Source organism: Typopeltis vanoorti, chromosome 13 (genome assembly GCF_054136105.1).
Source record: "Typopeltis vanoorti isolate ZY-2024b chromosome 13, IOZ_Tvanoo_1.0, whole genome shotgun sequence".
Taxonomy (NCBI): domain Eukaryota; kingdom Metazoa; phylum Arthropoda; class Arachnida; order Uropygi; family Thelyphonidae; genus Typopeltis; species Typopeltis vanoorti.
In genome coordinates this window covers 129,665,731-129,690,458 of record NC_143561.1, presented here as the reverse complement: position 1 = coordinate 129,690,458, position 24,728 = coordinate 129,665,731, and the positions used below count along the sequence as shown (strand labels likewise).

The 24,728-nt window shown below is 36.7% G+C and overlaps 1 protein-coding gene across 2 annotated transcripts in view; it reads right to left on the bottom strand.

Annotated features, from left to right (window-relative positions):
- The window catches only part of cin (Molybdenum cofactor synthesis protein cinnamon), a 377,936-nt gene that overhangs the window by 157,917 nt on the left and 195,291 nt on the right, over positions 1 to 24,728 (bottom strand). The window contains exons 13-14 of one of the 2 annotated variants that reach the window (XM_090403112.1): positions 23,042 to 23,164; positions 12,555 to 12,613 (exon numbers count right to left, since the gene is read on the bottom strand). In XM_090403112.1, coding sequence (XP_090259238.1) covers positions 12,555 to 12,613; positions 23,042 to 23,164 — 182 coding nt within the window. The remainder of the gene's footprint in view (positions 1 to 12,554; positions 12,614 to 23,041; positions 23,165 to 24,728) is intronic. The other variant, XM_090403113.1, reaches the window with a different exon arrangement.

The window sequence follows — 24,728 nt, the reverse complement described above, 5'->3', positions numbered from 1 at the left end:
TAGGAGTATTAGCAAACGTTGTAAACAAAAGAGACTAGACACAATTAATTACACATATTACATGACATCAGAACTTCACAATTCGTATACATAAATAAATAACCAAAATAAAAATGTTAAATTAATAATTGTATATGTGTTGGAACAAAGCTAGTTACTGCTGCCACATTTTGTAGCATCATGCATATCATATCATAGGTCTATAGCAGTTAGATTTTGAATGAAAGCATACCAAACTTATTGTAGGATTAAGCCTCAAATTTTGTTAACTTGTGTGGGGATCTGCAGCATTTCAGAGGCTTCCTTGAAATTTCTTGTAAAATGATTATTATTATTATTATTCAGCAACCTCCATGGAGTCAACAGACTCATCGTGGGAAGCCCACTCAACCAGCAACACATCATCATCATCATCATAAAATTCCTGATATATACACCCTCTAGTGGTGTACAGGATATGATAGTACCACATAAAAAATTACATCATTAATAACTTCCTATCTACAATTTTCCTCCAAATCAGACTGTTACCTATCAGGACTCCAACATTATCAGATCTTATATTTTTATCTTCTAAGGCACTTTTTACTGTATCAATCCACCTATATCTTGGTCGTCCTCTGAGTCTTTTTCCTGACAAAACTGACATAATGGTCAGTTTTGACGTCTCCTCCCTATTCACTAATGTCCCACTCATAGAAATCCTAGAGCACATCCAAGCTAAATTTCCTCCCGATATCTCAGCCCTATTTCAGTTCACAATAAACTCAGGCTATTTCGTTTGGCAAGGAAAATTCTACAAACATATAGAGGGGACATCCATGGGTTCATGACTTTCCTACCCTTGGCCAATTTCTTTATGGAGACCTTTGAAGAGAAAGCCTTAAACTCCGTCCAGCAAAAACCCACTATTTGGCTTTGATACGTGGATGATGTGTTCGCTATTTGGCCACATGGCTCAGATACACTCCACTCCTTCCTAACACACTTAAACAACCAACACCCCAGAGTCCAGTTCACCTTAGAAAAAGAGGAAAACAACACCCTCCCCCTTCCTAGACACTTTAATCACCTGCCAGCCTGATGGATCTTTGGTTTTCTCTGTTTACAGAAAACCCACCCATACTGGCAGATACATTTATCAGCAATCTCCCCCCCCCTCACAACAATACGGGGTTATAAAAACACTATATAACAGGGCAAAATTAATCTGCTCAGATGACGATGCCCTAACCACTGAACTAAACCACATCCTCAACACTTTCTTAGCCAAGGGCTATAACCCCCAAAAAATCCAAAAAAATACTAAAACCAGTAAACCACAACCCCCCCCCCCATAATAAAGATTACACCCAAATCTATCACCATCCCCAACATCCAGGGCACCTCTGAGAAAATAACCAATATCCTCAAAAAATATGACCTGACTTCTTGTTATAGACCATATAAAAAGTTGGCGTCCCTTATCTGCTCCACCAAAGACCAACCACTTCCCCTAAACCTACCTGGTGTATACCAGGTCCCTTGCAGCTGCAAATTGTCCTACTTTGGCCAAACAGGCAGGATAGCACATATCAGGATTTCAGAACACAAAGACTACATCTGGTTTCACCAGTACAGACACTCTGGGCTGGCAGACCATGCCTTAGATACCCACCATAGAATTCGTTGGAAGAAAACTAAAAGAATACACCGCAGCAAGTTTAAGTACGAAAGATTATTCAAGGAATCATCAGCAGCTCTAAAAAACGTTCCAAACCTCAACAAATTTGAGTGCATGAAACTACCCCAAATTTGGGAGACTTATGTTATGAGAACTTCAGCCCAACGGCCAAGACAACCAAATTAGCCCGCCATTAGGACTTTAGGAACAATATTAGTTTCTTGCCTTCTTCCTCATTTGCTTTTGTTAGTGCCTGCGTGCACATACCATATTTTTATGTTCCTGAAGATGGCAGCGTGATGTTGCCGAAATATTGAAGTTATTCATTAAAGTTGCCTTTGATTACTATCCTTTATATGCATTGTTAATTCCGTAAGCTAATTACCAGTTATGCCTGGTCAGTGTTTTTTACCACTGCGCTGTTATCACTGCATGTTTCATTTAGCAATTTTTCGAAGTAATTACTCCATACTTCAAGGATATCTTTTTCTCCTGTTTTCATGCTGACCTCATACCATATCTATTACAACAGTTATTCAATTTAATCAGGGAATCTTGCAGACTTGTAGCAGATTTATTTAAAAGTATTACATTGTTAGATCCTAAATGAAGGAATCTTGGAAAGAAATCATTCATTCAGAACCTAACATATAAAACTTTCTGGCAAAGAGAAATACCTGCACATCAGTTGCAATTAAAAGTGAAACTTCTTCACTTTATGTAAAATTTGTATTCTTTATTTTAAGTACCTTATATTTAAGCTGTGGTGATTATATTAAGATTTCATTTTAAAGTATGTCTAAAAAGAGAGATACTCCAATTTAAATTTAAGCCTCACTTAAGCTATGTAAAATTTACTGTGAGTCATCTAAAAAGTTGCTAAGTAATAATTCCTGGAAGGCATAAAGCTACATGTGTACAGCGTAACACTAGCAGCTATAGCTTACTCGGAAAATTACGTTGCCATGTATTCTGTGAATCCAAGTATAACAGCATCGTAAAGGCGAAGGATGAACACAAAGGGGTGAAAAGATAAGGACCATGTGTAAAAAAAAGGGGACAGAGAAAAGAGGGTGCTCTATAGAAGAATATAAGGGGTTGAGCCCATATCGGAGGATTCTCTTGGTAGTTCGGAAGTTAGTGGGCAGTTTCGCATAAGGGGGAGGAGGTGAAATGTGTGATAAGATGTTGGACTGCGAGCATTCTTAAAATGAAGTAGGATTCTATGCAAAGCTGAAGGTAAAATTTCCAGTCCTAGCAGAATCAAGCCGTCACTGAAAAGTCCCATCGAAATGTTCCTAAAATGCAGAGATTAAGTCCGTTTACGGCAGAAATAATGAAGATAGCGTACCCCCCCCCCCTACGTTGGCATATGGACAGCCAATAGATGAGAAGTATCCAGACGTACACGTGGTGTAGAACAACGCAGAAAAAGCTCAGCAAGGAGCAATTACTCTAATTTTGTGTGAAAGTTCATTAGAAGAGAGAAGATTGTTTACGAATGTGAAATTAAGAACTGTATTCTAAAGAACTCTGTGGACAGTCTCTATTTAGAAAGTTAACCTCCTTTGAGAGTAAGATGAATTGTTTGGAAGAGATCTTTTGTAATTTTTGTATGTGATAGGATTAACTTGATGCGATAAGAATAGTAGAATTTAGTATCTCAGTAACATTATAATGTTTGCTAGTTTTCTCTGGCGAGTAATACTACTGAAAGGTATTTAGCTTAACTTCATATCATTTGCTATCTATCCCAATATGCAGTTACTGTGTTTGGCATGCTTTATAAGATTTAATTAATTTAAAAAGTGTTAACCTCTTAATTCGAGTTTTATTTAGTATTGAGCATAACTGAGTGTATGAATTTTGTATTGTGTTTTAAATATTCCAATAAACATGTCATATTTACCTGAACCTGAGTCATGCCTGATTATGATTCCAACTTACCACTTATAAAAAATAGAACCTATTTGGTGGGAAGGATTTAGAGAGTGAATATAATAATAGATTTAGGTCACGACTGCAATAATCTGAATCTATACGGTAGTTTAAATAAGATATTGTGTAAGAAAGCTAAGAATCTAGTATTGTCTCTCTGAGTAAGGATCTTTTCTACTATAGGATACTGGCTGGCGCAGCAAAATATAAATGAAGAGGAATAATAAATAAATATCCGAAGAGGAAACAATCCTAGATATAAGAATAAGATTAAAGTAAGAGAAGAAGGAATAAATAATGAAAGGTAAATATATAACAATAGAGCAGCCAGTAGGATCTTGATTGTATAAGATTTTAGGTAAGAAAGGATAGACTTAAGTAAATAAGTGAAATAAAGAATAAATCATATAGAAACAACAATCGTTTTAACAACATCGTCCGCATAAAGAAAAGAGCTGATATTAACATCTCCAAATTTGATATCAGGTTTAATAACACACTCCTTCATAATGTGATCCATATAGATAATGTCACATTTATCATTTCATGTCACCTTATTTATCTCTAATTCCTTTTACAACATTCTTTCCTCCATTTCTGAGATTCTCCAGAATATCTACCACATCTTGATATTTATTTTCTATGTTCTTGCCAAAGTCCTCCCATGACTTTTGTTTAGCAAGTTTTACACAGTGTTTAGCTCGTACATTTGTCTCTGCATTCTCTAAGAGCAAGCTGACTTATTTGCCAGGAACTTTTGATATGCTTTCTTCTTTTCTTTCACTGCCTCTTTAACTTCCTGTGTCCTCCATGGAGTATTGATTTTTCTATCTTTGCACACAACCTCACTACATGCCTCTCTGGCTGAATCAATCAGTATTTTCTTCAGGGCTTGCCACTGAATCTCCAAAGTTTGATTCCTGTTCTAAAACTCTTTCATTTTTTCTTCAATAATCTTTGTGTATTTTAGTCTACAGTTCACATCTGAGAGCTGCTCAACTGTTATTCGCTTTAAAACTTTCTTACATGTTATTCTTTTCAATATGGAATTCAATTTTATCCTGCTCAAGACTAAATAGTGATCGCTTCCAATTTCAAATCCTCTGTACACTCTGGTGTCCTGCACAAGGGAGAAAACATCACTATCAACAATAACATAGTCAATGAAACTTTTCTTATTCCTGGCATCTTCTCTTCATGTGAATTTGTGCACATTTTTATGTTGGAACATTGTGTTAGTAATAAGTAGTCCATGTCCTGAGCAGAAATCAAACGGGTATTTGCATTATTATTAGCTTTGCTCTTTTCTCCAAATTTTCCCAATATATTTGTGTATGTCTCACAATCATTTCCTACTCTGCTATTTAGATCCAAAACAAGGACCGACTTTTCCTTTTTCACTGTGTCAGTTGCTTTTTCTAAACCCTCAAAAAATTCATCCACTTCTACCTTAGTAGAACCTTCTGTGGTACCATAGGCACAAATAAGTCTCATTGTCCAATTCCCCATTCTGATATTAGCCCACATCACTCTACTTGAGACTGCCATTGAAGAAGATTGGCCTCGTATTTTGTGTTGAATACTATGGTTAATCCTTCTTTTCCTTGATTGTCATTGCCTGAATATAACATTTTGTATTTATTGCTCAGAAAGATCTCACCAGTTTTTGTCTTTTTCATTTCAGTCACTGCTATTGTGTCGATCTGGTACTTATCCAATTTTTCCTCAGCTGGCTCCATTGCTTTGCCATTCAGGCTTCTTATGTTGATAGTACCAATATTGTACTCTGGTGATGTTGGGTTGCGGTGGGTTTTAGGATTTGTTCCAGTAGCTGACTTTTCGCTGTTTGGCCTGGTTTCTTGGCGAAAACAACGGGGGCCTTGTTTAATGGGCAGCGCCCCAGCCGGCATGAAATTCTCTCATGCTGTACCACCATTTTTTATTTTGGTTAAAGCCAATAAGAATTCAATTTGGTCAGCTAAATGCCAAATTGCCAGCCCAACCTCGTTTGTTCAGTATCCAGGTGGATACCTAACAGGGTGCATCACGAGAAGGTGAGGATTGGACATTAGGGCAGAAGCCCTAACCTGTTCTTCTTCGCATTCCTTTAAAGGCTATGTTGAGGTCTCCTCTCAGTTATATAGATTTGACGCTTAAGCATTTCCAGCAACCAGTAACACTATCATCTATCATAATGAGCTTTGAAGTTATTTACATTATCTGCACTCAGGCAATGAATTCCACTCACTCATTAACAACTCTCCACTTAAAAAATCTACTCCTCAACCCCTCTTCACCAAATTTTCATACAACTTCCAGGAATGACCTCTCATTCTTCCCATCTTGACATCCACTCTTTCTTTTTATAATTTCTTCTGTATCAATCTGATAAAATCACTTAATAACTTGATGGTCTCTATCATATCTCTTTTCCTCCTATCCATCAACCTTTGTAATCTACATTCTCTCAAATGCTCTTCATAATCAACACTCCAAAGTCCTGATATCACTTTGGTTATTCGTCTTTGGAGCCTCTCTATTGTTTCCAAATCACAATGAAAACTAGGTGATCAAATCTGAGAACAACAGCCCATATGTGGTCTGACCAATTCATTATATAGAGGCACCACCATCTCCTTATCCCTACATGTCAACGTACTTTTTATCATAGCAGCAATACGATATGCAGTCTTTGCAACACGTGCAATGCACCCCTAGAACTTCAGTCCACCATTCACTACGAGATCCTGAATCTCATCCGCTTCCTGAAGCACATCTCCACCAATTCAGTACATACCCTTGTATCTCTGTATCCCAAAATGCAGTACCTTGCACTTATTGATTTTAAAACTATAACCCCACTCATTTGTTCAAGCTAAAAGTCTATTGAAATATTCCTGTAGAAAATTAACATCAGCACTACTCCTGATAATTCTACCTAACTTTGCATCATCGTCAAACATTTGAAGATCTTCAGTCAATCCACATGAAATAACATTTTCCAAGAACACATTTTCCAAGACCAATGTTATTTCCACATGAAATAACATTGGTCCAAGAACAGAACCCTGAGGCACACCACTTGTCAACTTCCTTTTCTGAGACACTGCTCCATCATAAACAACTTGCTGGTATCATACAGAGAGCCAATCTCTGATCTATCTAGCCAATATATTATCTATTCCAATGCTTCTGTATCTTGTACACCAACCTATCATGTGGTAATCTATCAAATGCTTTTACAAAGTTCCAAGAATATCACTGTATATAATTCTCCCTTATCGATTAGCATAAAACATAAGCAGATTGCTAAAACAAGACCTGTTCTTCACAAACCCATGCTGACCATCGTAGAGAATCTTATGTAAATCAAGCCAATCCTGTATTCTATTTCTAACCAATTGTTCCAACACTTAGATCACAATTGCAGATATACAGACCAGTCTATAATTGGAAACTTCTGTTCTCAAACTATGCTTGTGGAGAGGTATTATTTTGCCTTCTTTGCACTCCTTAGAAACCTTCGGCACTGCAATACTTTCATTAAATAACCAGGACAAGGGCATCGCTAACTCTTTTGCACATTCTTTAAAAACACATGGTGGTACGTTATCCATTCCTGCCTTATTAACATCTAACCCAAGAATCTTTGATTCTTTTACCTTTAATTCTCCTAATTCTTGCCTCCCTTCTACATGTTGCACAGCATCATTCACTGCATTACGATATACACTGATGAAGTATTCGTTAAATAATTCCACTATATCATTTGCTATGGCTACTCTTCCACAATAACTATCCACCAGCATCAACCTGCCATACTTATTTTTCCTCTTGCTTGCTACATAGCAGAAAAATTCCCTTGGATTGGCTTTGACCTGAATGGCCAATCTCTTCTCATATTTGACCTTTTCTTTTCTAACCATGCTTGTAACTTTTCTGGTCTGCACTTTATATTCTTCATGCATCTGTTCACTGCAAACTGTCTTCTACTTCCTCCATTACTTATTTTGTAACACCGCTTGCTTGATTTGCTCATCCATCTCACTCCTATTCTATTTATTTGCTTAACTCCTGGCATGCAGTTATGCATTGCTTGTGTTAGATACTGCCTTATCATTTTACATGCACTGTCAACATCTTTTCTACATAATTCATCAACCAATGTGTTGATGCTAGTTGACTACGGAGTTTATGATAACTTTTTCCTGTATGACTATGTTCCAAACCTCACAATCACTTTCACATAGGTGGTAGTGTTGGTACTTCATTCACAACCACATCCTGTGAGGATATCACCAAATTTAACACTGATAAACCTCGTGTTGCTTCCATCAACTTCTGCTTTAGATAGTTATCCCATAGAAACTCAACAAATTCACTTTTTTTGTTGCTATGCACTATCTCTTCTTTCCAATCCACATTCCTATAATTAAAATCTCCCATTAGGATCATCTTCCATTTACTTGCCCAACTAATTTGTCTAAACATTTCACAATCAATACTCTCCACATTCTCTGGCTTATAACAATATCCTATTAGATATACTATTCTATTGATCTTAACTTCACGCCAAACAGCTTCAAAATCTTCACACATACTACTATATTCCACTTTGACTCTTGTGGGACACAATTCCTCTCCTACCATTAACAATACTTCCCCTCTCTTCATCTTCCTATTCTTTGGGAAAATTCTATTCTACCATTTCAAGTCCTGACAGTATATCAACCTCAGTCAATCAAGTTTCACGTATTCCAATTATCTTTGGGCACACTGATTCAATCAATGCTACAAACTCTTCCCCTTTATTTCTGTATACATTAGCATACAAGCATCACAGTTCTCCACTCTTTGAGGCTATCCATTCCCATCAACACAGTCACTCTTTACCAGTGCCGGATTAAACCCTACGGAAACCCTAGGTAGTCAAAATCTCGGGATCCCCCCCCCCTCACAAATTATCTCCTAATACGTTTTTAATTTTAATAAACAAATTTTATTACACAAAACAAACATTAACAATTATTAATGTTATTAAACAAATAAACATATGTTATTAAACAATAATTATTAAATATTATTAAACAAAAAGTAAGGAATTTTTAATTTTAATAAAGAAACAAAACTTTATTTCTGGAGGTTTCTCGTATGTGTGCTCTAGTGGAATAACATTAATGTAAAGTTTTTCGTTTCTTTGAGTTCCTTTATTTTTTCTATCTTTTGGAAACAATTTAAGAAGGCTTAACTGTAATTTTCTTCCAAGATCAAATCAATATTATTTTGATCAGTTGTTGCAGGGTCCCTAAATGGCATGGGGCCCATAGGCCAGTGCTTACTCTGCCTATTTGGTAATCCGGCACTGCTCTTTACACACTCTCTCTCTCTCTCTCTCTGCTACAATGCACTTCTCTCTTCGTTCTGACTATTCCCATTTTCCTGATCTTGACTCTGATTCATTAATATTCTTATCCCCACCATTTTGTACTGCATTACTTTGCTCTGCTATAATCACTTCCTCACCTTTGTATCCATCCTCTTCCCTTCCTACCACAACCAGCTTCTCAACTTCTTTCTGACTCTTAGTGGTATTAATTTCATATGAACCCTGTATGAACACTCTTATTAAACAACAATCACTTCAAACCCATTTAAACGTATCCCATCAGCTTTGACCCATTCTAACTTCCCTTCGAATTCATTCCACACATTCACAAATTGAACACTCTCTGCCTGACACAATTCAGCCATCTTGTCATTCAGTATCATTGCTCTCCTTCTCAGTTTGCTACTGTCATATCTGGGCAACAAACTATCCACTTTCCCAATGACACTATTTTCCTTCAACAACTTCTTCAAATCCCTTTCTACATTCTTTGTCTCACTATTCAAGTCATTTGTGCCCGTCACTACCACTAATTCTGATAGCTGTTCCTTCCTTCTATGCTTTGCAGAGAAAGAAGGAACAAGTATCAGAATTAATGGTAATTGTCAATATAAGGCATTTTTTGTTTGTTGCCAAATTACTTGATGGCCTATAGTAATTGTATCAGATGCCAAACCTGCTTTATGCTGTTTTCATTTTTTCTAACATCTTTTAAGTGTTCAGACATGTGGATCTACCACAAATCTTCATTGCCCTTCAGGCATTTGCTATGTAGGCAAAACGGAAAGTTTCAGAGAAATCCGCATTTCTGAACATGTAAGGCATTGAAAAAAAAGAAGACAGCTCATATACAATCAATTCCTAAAAATTGAGATATACTCGTATGTTTACCATCAAGCTATCAGCCTATTGCTCTGACATCAGTTTTATCTAAAGTAATGCAGAAGGTTATCAACAGTATGGATTTCACCACTCCCGATCCAAAGGAAATTTCCTGGCCTATGTCACTCACATTTGGACCCATTCGATGGAAAGGTTTGGAGAAACCTGTGCTGTTGCTCCTGTCATCTTCAAAGCTTTTGATAGGGTCTGGTATCGGGGGCTTCTCGACAAGTTGCCATAATTCGGACTGCCTTCATTCCTGTGTAAATAGATCATGAGTTTTCTCTCAGATTGACTCCTACATGTAATGTTGGATGTGTTCTCTCCTTACACTTTTCTGTCAATGCCAGTTTCCCTCAGGGCTTTGTCATTTCACCCACCCTTTTCCAGATTTATATAAATGACCTGCTCTCATTGACTGCAAATCCTATTCATCATTTTGCTGATGATAGCGTATCCCACTCATTCTACTTATATGACAGGCCTTGCAGTGCTCAATCATCTCATGCTTCAAGATCATCTATAATAAGTGCCCTAAACACTGATCTTCACAGTATCCATGACTGGGGTAAAAGCAACCTAGTCAACTTCAATGCTTCCAAATGCAGTTTTGTGTTTTCCTGTAAAATAGATCTCAAATATTCTCTGCTTACTTTTGATAATGGTAAGCTCAACAATCAAGACCAAATCTTCTCGGATTGACTCTTACTCCAAACCTTTCATGGCAAAATCATATCACTTCTATAGCACCCACAGCATCCAAAAAACTTGGCGTACTTTTCTGGCCAAGAAAGTACTTCACCACCAAAGAGTTACTTATGCTGTACAAATCCCAAATCAGAGCAACATTAGAATACTGGTCTCATGTATGTGGTGGTGCATCTAAGACCTCCCTAAAAATTCTTGATGCTGTTCAGAAAAGGGCAGTCTGGTTGATAAATGATACATCTCTTACAGACTCTCTTCAGCCACTATCCCATAGATGATCAATTTCTGCATTGTGTTTCTTCTACAGATATTTCCATGACCACTGTTCAATAAAACTAGCATCCATTATGCCTCATATTTCTGTTAGTCTTGTTTAATAACATTATCCTGTAGATCCTGAACCTGTCCTCACACAGCATCTGTTTGCTATAGGCTCCTCTGCCTTTCGATAAATATCATCATCAATTTCCTAATATATAAACTCAAGGAGTGTTCAGGTTGCTATGACAGAACTACATGATTAAGTTTCCATTATTATTAATCTCCTATCAACAATTTTCCTCCAAATCAATCTACTACTTGTGAGCACTTCAGTACTGTCATATCTAACATTTCGTGCTTGTATGGTACTTCTGAATGAATCAATCCATCTAGACACTGGTCTTCCTCTGGGTCTCTTTCCTGCCATCCTGACATCAAACACCTGTTTTGCTAACCTTTCCTCATCCATTCTATTTAAGTGTTTAAGTGACCATGCCAACTTAGATTAGCTCTACTGACACATGCTTGAATACTAATGATGTCAAGTTCCTTTCTAATATCTTAATTTTAATATAATTCTGCCATTGCTTCACTCATGATTACAGCAGTGAAATCAAACATCACTCTAATAAAAAGTAATGTATGCTCCAGGGGTGGGGGGGGTATTATTTTCTACTGTAATAGATACTTGAATCTCATAATGTTTTTAATATGAAGCACTAGCATATTTATATCTCTTGATACCTGCAAGGAAATGGAAAAAGGCAACACAAACCACTGAAGAAATGATAAAAAAACACAATGACATTAAAGTAGGAATCGGAGGACGTGCAATCTATAGTGCATACTCAACTAAAAGAACTAAATGATCAAGTATATGTGGCCTTTCAAAATGACAAGGAAAAACATATCCAGGCTATCTGTCAAAAATTAGAACTATATCAAACTATTCAAAAGTGACCTGTACCTGGTAGCTAATTCCTTATGCACCAAAGAAAAGAAGCCCAAAAGACTAAGAATTAAAGCTAAAAGCAACACCATATCTGAATGCCAAAAACGAAGAACTATAAGTATGGAAGAACCACGTCAAAAAAACTATTGAATAAATCATTAGTGAGCTTCGTTAACAAATGCTTTGCAGGAAATAAAATTTAAAAAGGATTTCCCTATTATGTATAGAAAGAAAGCCAAGAAATACCCTAATAGAAACAATTAAAGAAAATCAGCTGAAATTGTCAAGACACCAACTTAGATGTCCACTTTCACCTACATTCAGTGCTCTTGTTCTCTTAAATCCAACTAATGGGCACAGAGAAGAGGAAGCTCAAGAAAACAGTTTTGGCAATACATAAACAAACTTCTTTTTGAAGATGAGGCTAATGAGCATCTGATATTTACCATTTGGCACAAAACAGAGCAACTTGGCCCACTTCCTTCTAACAGACTTTATCTCCACTAGTTTTTGTTATGAATAATTCTGTATGTTTCCCTATTCACACATGAATAAATGATGATGTCTTCATCATTGTCATCATAAATTATTAGGAATTTAATATTCGATGAGTCTCTATCGTCGATCAGTCTTTGGACTCCCTGGAGGTGTCACATAACAATAATAATATTCTATAAATTAATCAATTTTAAACATAATACATCATACATACATAATAATTTTATGTATATGCTTATTTTAGTGATTTATAAATTACTCCATACCTAATATCTTGGCCAGTTTTGGGTGCCTTTAATATATTAATCTCCAGTTCTATCTTGCCCTTAAAAGCATAAAAGGAAAATATTATCTCTACAGAATGATGGTAATCAGACAATATTCAATGCAAAGTAAAAATTAATTTTCAAAGATTGGAAAATTTAATTTCCATTTATATTTTAAATTAGAATCTCTGGGATCTATTGTGAATGAGTTTAATACGAGGTATGACAGCTGGTGTAGGTTGGCTTCCCTTGATGAGTTCTTGACTAACTGGATGTCTCAGAAAATAATAATAATAATAATGATAATAATGAATCCATCTTTGGCATCTTTAATTGTCATAAATAAAATAAAGTAAGCGTGCAATTGTAATTGCACTTTTTTACATGATGATATATTTACATTTTATGTGTGATGGATGATCCAGAGCAAGGGTCGGGAACCGGCGGCTCTTGGCTGAACAAAGTGCGGCTCTTTTATACTGAATTAAAAGATACACAATTAATACAAACAACTAAATATTGTTCTTTGATACGGCCAGTTCGTGGTGCTAGATACTATGAATGTGACATGTTACGCATGTTACAAGGCTCTAATTAGAGCCTTAGCATGTTACGCATGCCTAAGGTAACTAGAGGCACGGCGATAATTTGAACTAATTGATCAACTGTCCTGTCAAACACCATGGTTTTTAGATACATACGGATTTTAACTGTCAAAATAAATATTCTGTTGGTTAACTTATTTATTGTGGAACTAAACAGGTGTTTAATTTAGTGTCAGGTAATGTTATGCACAAATTAATTTTTATTATGTTATTATGTTTAATTTGTGGTTTTACTTGCAGGCAAATTTGTGATAATAACCCTCCTAATATGAGTTCAAAAAAAAGAAAAATAATCAAAGAAAACAGAGGATTCAATAAAATATGGATAGAGAAATTTACATTTATAGAAGTAAACGGAAATCCGTAATGTTTAATTTGCCATCTACGACTTCAAAATAACAAATCAGTAAAAAAGTAATGTCGGACGACATTTTCGAGGAAAACATTTACACTTCAGTAAAAAATATCCTGAGGGTGATAATAGAAAAAAAGCTATTGAAGAATTAAAAAAGAAAACATTGCTTCAGCAAAGAAATTGTCAACTTCAATGAAATCTTCGTCGAATACTACTGAAGCAAGTTTTTTCTTATCCCTTGAAATAACAAAAGTGGGAAAATCTTTTACCGATGGTGAATTTCTAAAAAATTGCATGTATAATGTGTCTGACCCGGGGCGGAGCTGACTACTACCGGGTGTGTCCCCAGGTGGCGGATCGGGGAACAGCCTTCAGATATGGAGGCTAGCTGCGATATAAGCAGAGCAATCTGGCGAATAAGCAGCCGTGGACCAACAGCGACTGAGCTATCAGGGCGTGGGGGAGCAGAAGTGGCAACTCTGTCTCACTTAAAACCTCACAAAGCCCAATGACAACTCGGTGACATGGCGAGTAGTGCCGCCATTAAATAAGTACCTGCTGGGGTCACTGCCCCTGACATTGGGAAGCAGCATTGTCAGTACTGACACAAGGTTGAAGCCAAATGATGACGGAAAAGCTTGTGATCAGAGATTTGCAGATGGCAATATGATTATATTGTGTACGTCTGTAATACTGCGGAGCAGAAAGCAAACAGAGAAACTACTGCTCTACCTTATCTCCAGAACAACCACCATGGCGAGCAAACCCTTACAATTGGCCCCAAGTTCCCGGCGTCCCTTAAATGGGACAGGGGTGCGAAGAATCTCCGGGGTCAAAATGGTGTCCACTTTTAAAATTGCAACTTGGAATGTCAGAACTCTGTATGAAGCTGGCAAATTAAAAAATGCCACAAGAGAAATGAAGAGGCTGGGCATCCGGATTTTGGGAATTTGCGAGACAAGATGGCCAGGATCTGGAAAGTGTCAACAAGATAATACAACAATGTATTACTCTGGGAATGATGAGAACAAACATCGACATGGTGTAGCTGTAATAGTAGATGAAGAAATCAATAAATCAGTACTAAATTGGATTCCATTTTCTGAAAGGATAATGCTGTTACAACTTAAGGGAAACCCCGTTAACATAAATATCATCCAAGCTTATGCACCCACAGCTGACAAAAGTGAAGAAGATGTTGAAGAGTTTTATGAACACCTAAAAGAGATTAAAAACCTAACAAAGAAACATGATATAAACATAGTGATGGGTGACTTCAATGCAAAAGTAGGAAGAGGGGGGTGATGGAGAAATTGTTGCCAAGCATGGCTTAGGCACCAGAAACAACAGAGGAGATCGTCTAGTCCAGTTCTGTCAGGAAGAAGATCTAACAATAGCAAATACCTGGTTTAAACTTCCACCCAGAAGACTGTACACTTGGAAATCGCCTCAAGATAACCAACATAACATTGTCCGAAATCAAATTGATTATATACTGATAAATAAAAGATTCCACAGTAGTATAAAGAGTGCAAAGACTTATCCTGGAGCAGATATCTCATCAGACCACAATCCCATAGTTGCAGAAGTACGTCTTAGATTAAAATCAGCTAAAAAATCACAAAAGAAGAAAAAGAAAATTGATGTAGAAAAACTGAAAGACCCGAACATAAATAAAATTGCCAAGACACAGCTTAACCTGCAATTACAACAGATTAACATAGAAGAAAATAAAAGTGTGGAATCTCTTTGGAATAGCTTAAAGAATGCCATCGTAACAACAAGTATTGAAGAAGTAGGTTATGTGAATAATATAAAACAACAGGAATGGATGACAGATGAGATTCTTTCTCTTATTGATACAAGAAGAATGTACAAAAACAAAGACCTAGCCAGGTATACAGAAACACATAACATCATCAAGAAAAAAATAAAAGAAGCCAAGGAAAATTGGATGAAAAATTTATGTGCTGAAATTGAACTGCTTCAGAAGAAACATGATAATTTCAATCTGTATAAGAAAATCAACGAAATTTCCGGAAAACTGAGGAAAAAGCAAATAGTGTCTCTAAGAGACGAAAATGGAAAAATAGTTCTAGAAGAAGAGAATAAAGCACAGATTTGGATAAAATATGTAACAGAACTTTTCAATGATACTAGACAGAAGCCTATAAATGTAAAAGATAACATTCAAGGACCAGAAATCATGAAATGCGAAATAGAGAATGCTATACGAATAAGTAAAACAGGAAAAGCCAGTGGACCAGATGGTGTGCAAACAGAATTTTTAAAATTAATAGAACCAGATAACATCAAACTTCTTGAAAAACTATTTAATGAAATATATGAAAGTGATGAATTTCCATTGGATTGGCTCAAATCTACATTTATCACTATCCCAAAGAAACCCAAAGCGAATTCCTGTGGTGACTTCCGACTTATTAGTCTAATGAGCCAAACATTAAAAATATTTTTGAAAGTAATTCAGAATCGCATTTATAGAAAAAGTGAAGAAACTCTAAGTGAAACATAATTCGGCTTTCGGAATGGTTTTGGTACTAGAGAGGCCCTTTTCTGTACCCAAATATTGATACAAAAATGCATAGAAAAACAGAAATCTGTCTTTATGTGTTTCATAGATTTTGAAAAAGCATTCGACAAAGTCAGACACACCAACTTAATAGAAGTCCTTCAACAAACAAGGCTAGACAAACAATACATAAGACTAATAACAAATCTGTATTGGAATCAGTCAGCTACTGTTCAATTAGACAACATTACCACCAGTGATATTAACATCAAAAGAGGAGTGAGACAAGGATGTGTGCTCTCACCACTCCTGTTCAACATATACGCAGAAGTAATCTTTAAAAAAGCATTGGAAGAATGTCCAGAGGGAATCGCAATAAATGGAAAGATTGTTAACAACCTACGATATGCAGATGACACCATGCTAATTGCAGATAATATTATGGATCTCCAAAAACTCATTGACAGAGTATACATAGAAAGCCAAAGAATGGGAATAAATATAAACATCAACAAGACAAAATACATGCTCATCAGTAAACATCCAGCCTCATCAATGAAACTGACACTCAATGGGAAAAATATTGATCAAGTGTCAAGATATAAATATCTTGGTTGTTGGCTTAATGAACGGTGGGATCCAGAAATAGATATAAAGACAAGGATTGAAGTTGCACGGCAGTCCTTCATGAAAATGAGAACACTATTCTGCAATAAAGACCTAAACATGGAAGTCAGATGCCGAATGCTGAAATGTTATGTGTAGTCTATTCTGCTCTATGGAGTTGAAACATGGACATTGAAGGCGACAACCATCAAGAAAATCGAAGCCTTTGAGATGTGGCTATACAGAGGAATGCTAAAGATATCATGGACAGAAAAAATTACCAATGAAGAGGTCTTAAAATCCATTGGCAAAGCTAAACATCTTGTACAAATAATCAAGAAACGAAAAACATCATATCTTGGCCACATCATGAGAAACAGCAAATACCAACTTCTACAAACTATTTTGGTAGGAAGAATTGATGGCAAAGGAACTAGAGGAAGAAAAAGAATATCATGGTTTGACAACATCAAGACGTGGACATGAAAGAGCAGTGCACAACAGCTCAGATTAGCACAAGACCGCAGTTTGTTCGCCAAGATGGTCGCTGACCTTCGATAGAAGATAGCACAATAAGAAGAATGTGTCTGAAATTCTATTTAAGGATATGAAAAATAAGGATGATATATGTAAAAAAATTAAAGATTTACCTCTTTTGGCTAGAACTGTCAAGGAACGGATTGTAACAATTTCTGCAGAAGTTTCAAATATGCAAATTATGGAGGATATTAATTCTGCCGATTTTATATCTATTGCGGTTGATGAATCAAATGATATTTCCGATATGGCACAATGCTGCGTGATGGTTAAATATATCACATCTTCCGGTATTCGAGAAGAACTTCTTGATCTGCTAACACTTAAAGGACACACTACAGGTCAAGATATTTCAGAAAACCTTCTAAAAAGTTTACAGAATAAAAATATAAATATTAATAATATAGTATGCATTGCGACCGATGGCATACCTTGTATGATTGCGAAAAATAACAGGTTTATTAAATTATTCTCCACTCATATTCCACATGGAGTTATTTCATTTCATTGCATTTTGCATAAAGAAGCTTTATTGCAAATACTTTAGGATTATTACCACCACTAAAAAGAGTGATAGATGTTGTTGTGCCAATGATCAATTTCATCCGATTTCAGGCGGTGAATCACAGACTTTTTGACACATTTTTAGAGGAACTAGGTAGTCAATGTTTAGTGACATTTACATCTGTACGATGGTTATCAAGAGGGAAAAGCATTAAAGCATTTTTTCAGTGCTTAAAAGAAGTAACAGTTTTCTTAACCACTAAAAATTATAACGTAAATCATGTGGAACATCTCAGTAATCCCGAATGGATAAAAAAGTTTTGTTTTTTGCTTGATATGACAGAACATTTTAATAAGTTAAATTTGAAGATGCAAGGGAAGGGAAACACAGCCTTACAATTACTGTAGGAAGTCCTTACCTTTGAACAGGAATTAAGAGTGTTTTTCGAAGATGTTACTGAAGAAAAATTTATATATTTTGAAAATCTAAAAAATTATAGATTGAATTTAAATCAAGAAAAAGTTGATGGCAAAATATTCGCTGAAATGATTACAGTAATTTTAGATTCATTTACAAGCAGATTTCAGGATTTTAAAAAACATCAGGAGATGATGAAATTTATATTACATCTATTAAATTGCAATTTAAAAGTAACAGATATTGAAACTTTTCCCGGAATATCAATTGCAGAACTACAAATGGAGCCTCTGGAAATTCGGAATAAAAGCATCTGGGTACAAAAACTTCGGGAAATGGTAGCACAAATTGAAGAAAATGAGGAAACTATGGAAGAAACACCACAGGAAATTAGAATTAAATGTTGGAATTCATTCCCAACTAATTATTCAAATGCCAGGTGACTTGCTTTTGAGGTTTTGACTCTTTTCGGTTCAATGTACAATTGCGAACAATTTTTCGCTTCAATGAATTACATTAAAAATAAGTATAGGAACAAATTGACTGATGAAAGTTTGAAAGTCGAATTACTATTAAAATGCACAACATACAATCCAGATTTAAGTAAATTGGCTGAGAAGATGCAAAATCAAAAGTCTCATTAGTGAATTTTAAATTAAAACAATCAAATATCTATTAAAATACATAACATTGTATTTTTGTTCAGACTAATTCTTTTTGCAATACAAATTCTGACTTTTTTGCAATATTATACTTACTTAAACATGTTTTGTGATTAAAAACTTAATCAAACATAATGTTATTTCATTTCTTGAGCATATAAAAAATTTATATGCAAATATAAAAGTGGTATTTGATATCTGGAAGTACTGATTAAAAAAAAATTTACCTAAGTTTGAACTAACTGCAACTTTGAGTCACCAGGAAAAATCGAATTGAAGTTGCGGCTGCCAAAATTTGTTTTAATTAATTTTTTTGGTGGAATGGCTCTTTGGTTCAAAAAGGTTCCTAACCCCTGATCCAGAGCATGGTCTGCCAGTCCTTAATTACCATAATGGTGATAGCAAATGACTTTTATATTCTCCAAGGTGGAGGTTAACAGATCTAGTCTGTCCATAGTAGACTAAATTGCTAGTTGGGTGTGTGGTTTAAAAGTTATTTATCAAGAACTTCAGCTATCATTTCAGATGTACACTATATACATAAATATAAGGAATGAGAATAGTTTTTGTGATATCCTGTGTTTCAGGTATGGGATGAATGGGAAATGGCAAGGTTTTTTTTTTTTTTTTTTTTTTTTTATCTATTTTATGGGGGGGGGGGGAGGGGTTGTAACCATTGGCAAAAAAAGATGCAGCAGAGGTAACAGTTCTACAGCAAGAATTGTATGATTAAGAACAAACAGCAGTGTGTTTAGGTTTTCTATAAACAGAAAAAAGATAATGAACCATTTGGAAGACATGTAACTGGTATGTCTAGGACTGGAAGAGTTGTTTGTTTCTTATTTCTGTTGCAAAGTGTATTATTGGATGTTTTATATTTAGAGTGTGGCAATAGGGCTAAAAAACAAAGACATCATCGAAACAGCATAACCACCACACCAATTTTTTTTTCTGTGTTTAAGTGAAACACTTTTGGTGGTTTTGTATTCTAGGTGTACAATACAGAAATTGACTATATGAAGATGGGCAGTGAAACTCACTGCAGTCTCACTTATATATATATATCATCATCACCAAATTCCTGACATGTACCCTCAAGGGGTGTACAGGATATGATAGTACTACATGAAAAATTTACATCATTACTAACTTCCTATCTACAATTTTCCTCCAAATAAGTCTGTTACTTGTCAAGACTCCAACATTATCAGATCTTATATTTCTATCGTCTAAGGCACTTTGTACCGTATCAATCCACCTATATCTTGGTCTTCCACTGGGTTGTTTTCCTGCTAAACCTGGCAGAGAACACTTGTTTGGCTAATCTTTCCTCGCCCATTCTGTTTAAGTGACCATACCACCTGAGATTAGCTCTGCTAACACATTCCTGGATGCTGACAATGTCAAGTTCTTTCCTAATATACTCATTTTTAATATGATATTGCCATTGATGTCATCTGTTCACACCTCTAATCTTTCTCAGGACTCTCATATCTGCAGTCTCTAGTCTGGTGAAGTGTTTTACTTCTGACCCAGCTCTCAGATCCATAAGTTAAAACTGGTTTGAACACAGTCTTGTATATAGCTAATTTAGTGTTCCGACTAATTTCTCTCTTATTCCATATAAATTTATTCAATTGCTTCCTACCATACCAGCTTTGTTGATTCTGTTGTCTATTTCCATATTTAATTTACCATCTTCACTAAAAATCGTACCTAAGTGGTTGAAATGTTTTACTTGTTCTATAGGTTCTCCATTCAAAATGCAGTGGATGTTTTCAATGTTTCTGCTTATTTTCATTATCTTTCTCTTTTTAATGCTAAACTTCAAACCTATCTATTACAACAGTTATTCAATTTAGTCATGGAATCTTGTAGACTTGTAGCAGTTTTATTTAGAAGTATAACATCATTTGCATAAAGAAAAGAGCTGAGATTAACATCTCAGTTTTGATATCAGGTTTAGTACACTTTCCTTCATAATGTGATCCATATAGATGAATGCGAGAGGGGATAACATACATCCTTGTCTGACACCAGATTTAACATTAAACCACCTTCATGTTTTTTATCCTAACTGCTGAGTTATAACTCAAATAAAGACTAAGTATTATTATTATTTACCAAGACCTCATGGAGTCAAAGACTCATCTGGGAGGTCCTTTTATCACACACACATCTCATCATACCGTGTCTTAAACACACTCAAACTCCTTGCAGACACCACACTCTCAGGCAAGGCATTCCAATCATTCACAACTCTGCACGAAAAAAACCTGCCTCTCACTCGCCTACTCACACCCTCTGTATACAGTTTCCAGGGATGACCTCTGGTTCTCCCTTGATCTCTCACTATTCTCTGTAGAACTTCTCCGCCATTGATTTTATAACAACCCCTTACCAACTTGTAGGTCTCTATCATATCTCCCCTCTTCCTTCTCTCCACCAGACTCTGCAAATTACATCTTCTCAATGTTTCTTCATACTCAACATTCCAGAGGTCAGAAACTACCTTAGTCAGTCGCCTTTGGACCCTTTCCAACTTCTCTTCATCATTCAGAAAACCCGGTGACCAAATCTGGACACAATAGTCCATGTGTGGCCTAATCAAAGCGTTATACAATGGAACAAGAATTTCCCTACTTCTACACGTCAGTGTCCTCCGCATCATTCCCAGAAGTCTTTGTGTTGTCTTCACAATTGTTTGATATAATGCCCCATCGACACCATATAACCATAGCATATTGAATAGCTTCTCTCTTGGCACCTTGTCATATGCCTTTTCCAAATCGACAAAACTTAAATACAGATCTCTGTTATATTCCCATGCTTTCTCGACTATTTGTCATAAAGTGAAGATCTGATCCTGACAGCCTCTATTTGTGGGTGGGGGGGGGGGGGGGTGGGGGGGGGGGGGGGTGGGGGGGGGGGGGGGTGGGGGGGGGGGGGGGTGGGGGGGGGGGGGGGTGGGGGGGGGGGGGGGTGGGGGGGGGGGGGGGTGGGGGGGGGGGGGGGTGGGGGGGGGGGGGGGTGGGGGGGGGGGGGGGTGGGGGGGGGGGGGGGTGGGGGGGGGGGGGGGTGGGGGGGGGGGGGGGTGGGGGGGGGGGGGGGTGGGGGGGGGGGGGGGTGGGGGGGGGGGGGGGTGGGGGGGGGGGGGGGTGGGGGGGGGGGGGGGTGGGGGGGGGGGGGGGTGGGGGGGGGGGGGGGTGGGGGGGGGGGGGGGTGGGGGGGGGGGGGGGTGGGGGGGGGGGGGGGTGGGGGGGGGGGGGGGTGGGGGGGGGGGGGGGTGGGGGGGGGGGGGGGTGGGGGGGGGGGGGGGTGGGGGGGGGGGGGGGTGGGGGGGGGGGGGGGTGGGGGGGGGGGGGGGTGGGGGGGGGGGGGGGTATATTAACAAAATAAAATAATAAAAAAGGGAAAAAATAGACAAAATAGAAACACAGAACTTTCCCTTAAAATCTTATTTTTATCTAATACAATTTTCAATGAATGCACTAAGAGCAAACTAAAATTGAATTTCTTAGAAATATGAGACAAACTGTAGGCAAGTGACCAGTATGCTATACACCTCTAACTATATGTAGATTTGTTACTTTGTCTCTACTACATATGTGCAACCACAAAAATACTGCTGATTATCACTACAGTAAACATTGCTACAACAAATTCATTAACTAAAGTGCCTGCCTCTGTAACAAAACTCAGAAGAATGACAGAACATTATGCAGTAAGAATAGAAAACACTTGTTGAGTTTGATTCCTGTCAAGATGAAAAGGATATTTATATGGGCTTTTTTAATTCAAGGTGTGTCAGCTAATATCATGCTGAGGCAGCAGGATTTATTATCCCAGAAACTTGAGTTTTTCATCCAACATACAGGCAAACTAGCTAGAGAACAAACACATATACACACGATTTACTGACAAAAATACTAGTGGTAGGTAGGTAGTAGATGACATGGTGTATGTGCCACTGTGTATGTGTGTGTGTAGATGAGGATTAAGTAATGCAGAATGTGATGTAAAACGAAATTCACTATTCCTGAGGTCCCAACAAGTTGGCTTGAGTGTTGACCAGACTAGTAAAAATCAACAAGAAACAAATAAACATATATGTGTGCGTGCATGCATGCATGCATGCATGCATGCGTGTGTGTGTGTGTGTGTGTGTGTGTGTGTGTGTGTGTGTGTGTGTGTGTGTGTGTGTGTGTGTGTGTGTGTGTGTGTGTGTGTGTGTGTGTGTGTGTGTATTGCATAGAATGTTCAGACATACTTCATCACTAGCATGAATAATTTCTGTATCTTCAACCTGAACAACAGCATCAGTACTAGATGGGACTGCAGCTCCTGTGCTAATTCTGATACATGTTCCTGGAAGAACCTGATATAAATCAGGCTAGCAAAAAAATAAAAAATAATGAAAATTTATTTAATTTTAATTTGTCTTTTTAAAAATAATTTATTTCAAGTAATATTTTCAAGAGCATTAACTGAAAACTAAATATAAATCAATTCATTTAATGTTAACTGATAAAATAAATATTAATAAGTTCAATTAACTTATTGAACTTATTAATATTTTACTTATTTTCTACTGAGCATCATTAGAGCACAAATTATAATTGTAACAAGAACAGGCATAAACTAAATCATTACTATTGTGCCTGTGCATCACTAAACTAAATCCAGTCCATAGAGAGTGCCATGTCCTAACAAAGCATTCTCTATGGACAGGATAATAATAAAGTTAATTTGGAAAAGTTAGGCTATCTGGTCTCAGAATGAGTGGTTTGACAGTAACTGGCAAATTAATGCAACCATACTTGATGAGGTTCAAAATGTGCTTCATAGCAAATGCTGATTCTAAAACTTTCAGAGCTATAATGATTTCTGTGTAATACTAATGTCTTCTTAATACTATGTGAAGTAGTAATAATAAAATAAAAATGTCAAGAAATTATATTCTTATTTTCATCCATAAGCAAATAAAGTTTGTGTGTGAAGTAACTTCATGACTGGACTACTTGTATATAGAGACTAATGACTTCAAATCTTGTATCCCTTAGTATCCCATAATGCAAGGCACATATTATTACAAAGATATATAATATCATAAACTTTGGGAAGGGCCACTACCCAGAATGGTTTCAGTCTTTATTGAGGTCTCATCAGTGAGAGCCAGAGACCCAGAAAAGATACAATGCTTAAAGTCCTTAAAAGGACTGGCTAGATGGGCGAAACAAGAATACTTTTCATCTTCCCCATTATCTGAAGAGGACAGTGTAAGGATAGGGTGTTATTAAGCGATATAAAGCTCTGATCATAGCAGGAGGGTAACAGCAATAGCCGAGCCTCAGTTAAAACTTCATTGGCTACAGCATTGACATCCATTACCCTCCCTAGGTACTCATTTTAGTTGCCTCATATGACATGCATGAGCCACATTGGTACTATTCTTATCCCGGCATGCTTGGAGTAATGCAGAATTTATGTATTTCTCGTATACAAGAAATCAAAAGGTGTCACACAGTACAACTAAAATACTCTGGATAAAAGACAGATGTTCAAAGTTTTTTCACTTGGTTATACTAAATTAAAGATTCTAAGAAATTATATTCTTGGTTTCATCCTTCATCCAAGTGTAAGCAAACAAAGTTTGCGCATGAAGTAATTTCACAATTCAGCTACTTGTACTTGAAAGCTTTGTATTAAATCATTTTTATTATTATTATCATTATCATCATTAGATCTCCAGGAGTCAAAAGACTCGTCATGGAAGGTCCCAAACATAACTCATAAAATCATGCTTTAAGCATTTTCATAATCATCACATTCACCACACTCTCAAATGACACATTCCAATTACCTTATCCATTTTTACGTTTTAGGTCCTTATCAAACACAAAAATAGGTTGTGTTTATTTGTTTCACTAAAACTAAAAGCTTTATAACGTTTATTG